The sequence below is a fragment of the Anneissia japonica genome, unplaced genomic scaffold (genome assembly GCF_011630105.1).
Source record: "Anneissia japonica isolate Jap-2015-1 unplaced genomic scaffold, ASM1163010v1 scaffold287945_len1679841_cov205, whole genome shotgun sequence".
Taxonomy (NCBI): Eukaryota; Metazoa; Echinodermata; class Crinoidea; order Comatulida; family Comatulidae; genus Anneissia; species Anneissia japonica.
This window is the reverse complement of record NW_022753015.1, coordinates 655,479-661,093: the sequence shown is the minus strand read 5'-3', so window position 1 is coordinate 661,093 and position 5,615 is coordinate 655,479. Positions and strand designations below refer to the sequence as shown.

The following is a 5,615-nucleotide window of genomic DNA, read 5'->3' as shown; positions in this document are numbered from 1 at the left end:
TCCATATACTTTTTGCAAAACTGTGAAACTTCAGTGGGTTCTATTTTGCAATAGTATAGTATTCCATTAATTGTTATTTGATACTTCCATATTCTTGTTCTGAAAGTATATAAATTTAGAAAAATGACTTTGTGTTGGTAATTGGTAACAACAGTAAAGAAAGCAGACTAAATTAAATATACTATAGGCTGCTTCAGAAATCAAACCAATGACCTTTAAATAACATAATAATAATTGCTTTAAATTTTAAGTTCATATTCCAATCATGTTCATTTTACAGAACATAGTTGTTTTGAGAATTCTTTTGGCAACCCATTAGTTCACTTGAAATCCAATAAGATAGTTAGTTAACCCAAATTAAAGATTTTGATTAATTCCTATATAATTTCCAGCTAATCATGTGATAATTGCCTTCTGGGATTTAGAACCTTGCTCCAAATTAAGATGTAAAAATGAACAGAAAAATCAATCTAAAATACTGGAATAGCTAGTAATCATCTCAAAATTATCCGCAGTCTTCTTTCTAATATATCATCATATTCTCTAATATTTATTTTTAGCCTAATAATAAAGGTTGTACCTCTGATTTCCAAGTACATAATAGGCCTATGTCCATAATAAATGGTATGTTTGTGATGTACCAGTATGCATATTATATAATAAAAAAAACTTTTAATTGCAAATTTCCTATTATTAGTATACAAGCTCTTTAGTAAAATTATACAGTCTCATATTACAATTGAACTAAGTTAGGCTAACCCAAAACCTACTATGTGTTCATGCAGTTATCAAATTACCTGTTTAGGAGCGTTTGTAATATATTGTAATGGAAAACAATGGGTATTATTATGCTAAAATATTCTGCTGGTGAATAGCTTTAGTAGAGAATGAAAGTCTAGAGAATGAAAGTCAAGAGAATCTCACAAGTGTCAGAGTTCATTTATATGAGACGATATGATATCTTATAGAAGTGAACAGAATTTTAGTTCCATATTTTGAGTTTAGTCAATGATATAAGTAAATATTAACAGTACTTAGGTAAAATTATAATATTGATATTAATAAAAGTATATAATTATGGATTATGATGTGTCAGGTCATAAAACTTAGGCTTAATGGTGTTATTTTAAGGAAGTCTACTTGAGAATGTTTGTCATTCTCATTATTTAGTAGGTTACTATGTATTCTCTTGTTTTTATATGTATTATATGTAATATGTGGCCTTATTATAGAATTTTACCCATTTGACCTCTTTGTAGGAGAACACAAACATAATGTTGATCGTTTTGGTATAAATTACTATTTTTATAATAGCATATATTTAATATCCATCGGTCTATGTTATTATATGCCTACAACATAAAGTTATGATTTGATTGGTAGAAACACTATTGAATATGAGTTTCTTTTACATTTTGCCATACTACCTTTTTTTCTGAAATGAATATTAGCAAAGAGTAAAATAATTAGATAATAAATTGGTACGACCCTGTAGTTTATTTGTGATGCTTCATAACTACAGAGCGCTTTTGAATTAGTCTTAAAAAAAACAGGTGTACGAAAATCATTATAGTTAAGAATTGTTTCCTGTTGTATGATGATATTAAGAAGTGTAGTTGTTGTGTAGTGAAGAAATGCCTTATTGATCGCCAATGCTTGTACTCGTACACGTCTCTTGCTTCCTCCCTAGAATTAAAATCTTTTGACTCTACCTACTGGACTAGAATGTACTTCAAGACTTCCGCTTGTTCTTTGTCTTGTCACATCTAACGGTTAATAACTCATCAATAAATGTGATCGCACTATATTGATTAGTATCGGTGGGGTGATATGAGAGAGGAACAAACTTTATACCATTCAAAAATGATGTAGACAGTTATAAACAGTTGCATCACAGACTCTAGGTTATTAACATTGTGAATGTGCATTGTGAAAATGTAGGCAGGTGGAAACATTTAGATTGCAAGTTTAAGAACTGAAATATGATGTAACTCTGTAAAGGTGAATGGAAATTGAATGGAGGTCAACACTAATGATGTCATGATAAAGTTGTTATTATTGTATGATTGTTCACTGTTTGGTGATACCAATGACGTAATCTTTAAAGTTTGCTTTAATTTATTATTTATTTGGCAACAACATAACACAAGTAGAGATGAATTGAAATTCAATCAATATCAATAACTATTAATCAATCAGAATCAATAATATCAATAATCTTGATACATATGAAAATGACCTATTTTATGATGAGGCTAAATAGTTTCTCTTATATGTTTATCTATTTCTAGGTTTATATAGTGACCAAGAAACAGAACAGTTTGTCCCAGACCAAGCAGAAAATCGTAAGTTTAAATTTACATTACTTCTACATAATATATTTTCTATCTTATGTAAGTATGAATTGTCTGAAAAGACAATTTACGTTATTTTACGTTGTTTTCCTACTCCAAATCATGCATGGTTTCCAAAACGTACATGGTTTTGTAGTTCGTGTTCGAAAGCTCAAACCTGTATGTATCGCAAACCTGTATGTATCGCAAATATTTTATTTCTAGTTTATTACTTTTCATACTGGTCTGCTGAAAGACAGAGCAGACACACTGCCACATCGTCGTTTGTTGACTAGTGGTGGTAACATGACATCCATAGAGCAAGGTAAATTAGAACCCATTCAAAATAAATATTATGGCCAAATGAAAAAAAGAAATTGCTTGAATCAATCAACACTAATTAAAGACACAAAGACAACTAATTTTTCAATTTGTACCTAAATCTGCTTAGACTGATCGCCACCCTCCAAGTAATTTTTTGTGATTATCTGGAAAATTATAGAGAATGCAATTTCTGTGTAGTGCTGAAGTGCACACTTATTGATTATACCAAACTTCATAGAGAGCATTCTACCATTACTGAGAATCATTTATGACCCAGTGATGGACAGTGTGGAATGTAATTTTTTTTTTTTTAATGAATTCCATGCTAGTAATTTAAAAGTTGAATTATCATTAAATGATTTTAAGTTTACGAGATTACGAGATGATTTTTTTATGAGTCATGATTATTACCAAGATTGATGACATTAACATCAAACTTTTGATTGTTGTTTATATTTATTATTCAGTATGTCTTTCTTATCAATTACTTTTCTTGTGCAATGCTATTATAGGAAGTTTATTATTATGCTAGTAGGCCAATATTAAAATTTTCATAACAAATCTTACTTTAGAAAAATCTGATCATTTCTTATCATTTGTATATAAAAGTCTTGTTATTGACAGTTTGAAACCAGGCTACAGAAGGAAAATTTATGTGTAGTACAAATGAATGGGTGTCTGAAGAAATAATTGGCAACTGCTAAGATACAGAGAATTTGAATATTTAAACAAAATTGGGGAAAAGTTTTGGTTACAATAATAATAATAATAATAATAGATAAGTAGACAATGTTTAAATGTTGATTAGTGTTTTTGTTAAATTGTAAAAGTTAAAACATATAGAGGAACTTGTAAGTAATACAAGATTTATTTTAATAAAAATACCAACTTCCACAAACTGATTGAGAATATTAGCTAATATGTCATTTATTATTTGAAATGAAAAAGTTTTGTAAAATATTCAAAGGCAACTGTTTGAAGAAACTGTGTGTTGTAATTTTTAACCAGAGAAACTATGTCAGTTACTTACACTAGGGAGTTGTCTCAGCACCAACGGAAGCAGTGAAATATTCATGAGTTATTACCCACCAACTTGAACAATAAAAATTGTTTGAACAAAACTATCCCCCCTAATGGGTATACCGATAGATTCTCAGTGGAAACACATCAAAATAATGTTTGTTCTCAATATTTCATCATGCTTGCTACCTCTTTGTTACAAGTGCAAATATTCAAGTTTACTTTTCCCATCTCTGTTTTGATAAAGATGGAGAATTTATAACTTGAGAGTTATGAGTTGAGTGTAATAGTTATTGAATGAGACTTGTAGATGTGGAGCTCAGCCTAGATAGGTGGGGGAGACACAGCATGTGTGCAGAATAAGGCACCTGTTAAAACGAACATAGGTTGACAATAACAACCTTGGGACTATTGGAATTAAAACTTGTTGGTACTAGGATTTTTCCATTCCTTACTTCATAATAATCTTGTTTCTTCTATTGGTTTTCCAAGGTAGAATGTATACAGTACTGTATTCACTAATTCTATGGAATAAATTTCATAATGACAATCCAAAAAAATCATAAATATGTTTAAATGGCAGAAGCATGAATAAACTGTTAAATTGTTAACAATAAACAATGGTGTTGAATAACACTAGAGGTGCTGTGTAGGTGACAGCAAAGTGGAAGAGAACAGAAAGAAAATTCTCTATTATATTTGCTACTGGCAATAAAAAATCTATATGTAGATTAAAAATGTAAGCAGAATTAGTATTTTAAAAAGTTTTAAAATGTATTTTATTTAAAGCTAGCAAATTTGGTTCTCAACTTTGATAATTTTAGAAAGTTATAATTTTATGTACAGGCCTAATGTCTGAAAAAAATATTTTTTAAAGTCGAACATATTTGAGATTTAAGCTTCAATGCAGTTTTTTTCATTTGTAGACTTCCACATTACATTATTATTACAGTCCCATAGTTATGACTTCAGGATCATGTCCTGTTCTCTTTCATTCATTCTGAACCAATTACTTGGATATACCATGGATACACATAGCAACAAGTTTTAATTAGTATTAATTATTTATCTAATGAAGGCATTAAATGCACATTTGTTAATGAGCTTCATCTTGAAGTGAATGAGGTTCATTAATGAACTTTGCATTATCAGGAGATTTGTTGTTTCGTAACAAGTGTACGTTGAAGTGAACGACGACCCATCACGAGATTGGATCATCACGGTTCTTTGAGTAGCGTCAGTATATTGAAATGTCAGTAAGCTCTCAAGATTTTCATGATTAATTTATATGTATGTGGAGTTTATGTATATTTAATTGTGATCACATGATTGAAGGCATTAGTGCTAATAAAACATTTATCTAGAAACACGTTATAGATGATTCAAGTGAATATACGCAATCTAATGCATAATTATCGTTGACTCTTGAGTAACGCGCACTTCTGTAATTGCGTTTTTACAAGATGACTTAGTTTATATCAGTATATTTATATTTTTTTCAGTTGGAAAGAGAGAAACTTTAGGTTAATGTGTTAATGGCGACAGTCAGTTAAAGTAAAAGTAAAGTTTGTAGATTACAATATGTTCAGTGAGTAGGTTGTGACAGTCATAAGTATTCTAATGGTGTCTCATGGTCTCAAAGTGACTGGCACAATTTTTATTGAAACCTCATGAAAAATTAAAAACATGCAATAAATTTAATGTGAAATCAACATGACAAATAATATATGGAATATATATGATGTTGAATATTTATATAAATAACCAGATACTATCCTTTTAAGATATTGAAATAAATATTTATACATTTAATGGTTTTAAAGTCCAGGTAGTTGGAAGAAACGTGTAAGAGTGCTGATGGTACTCATAAAAGTAAGAATGTGTGTATATTTATTGATATTTAAAAATAGGAATATAAATATTTTGACTTATATAAGG

The 5,615-nt window shown here is 29.3% G+C and overlaps 1 protein-coding gene across 1 annotated transcript in view; it reads left to right on the top strand.

Moving 5' to 3' along the window:
* The window catches only part of LOC117122626 (ETS translocation variant 1-like), a 62,126-nt gene that overhangs the window by 31,382 nt on the left and 25,129 nt on the right, over positions 1–5,615 (top strand). Inside the window, exon 5 of the mRNA XM_033268291.1 lies at positions 2,292–2,345. Coding sequence (XP_033124182.1) covers positions 2,292–2,345 — 54 coding nt within the window. The remainder of the gene's footprint in view (positions 1–2,291; positions 2,346–5,615) is intronic.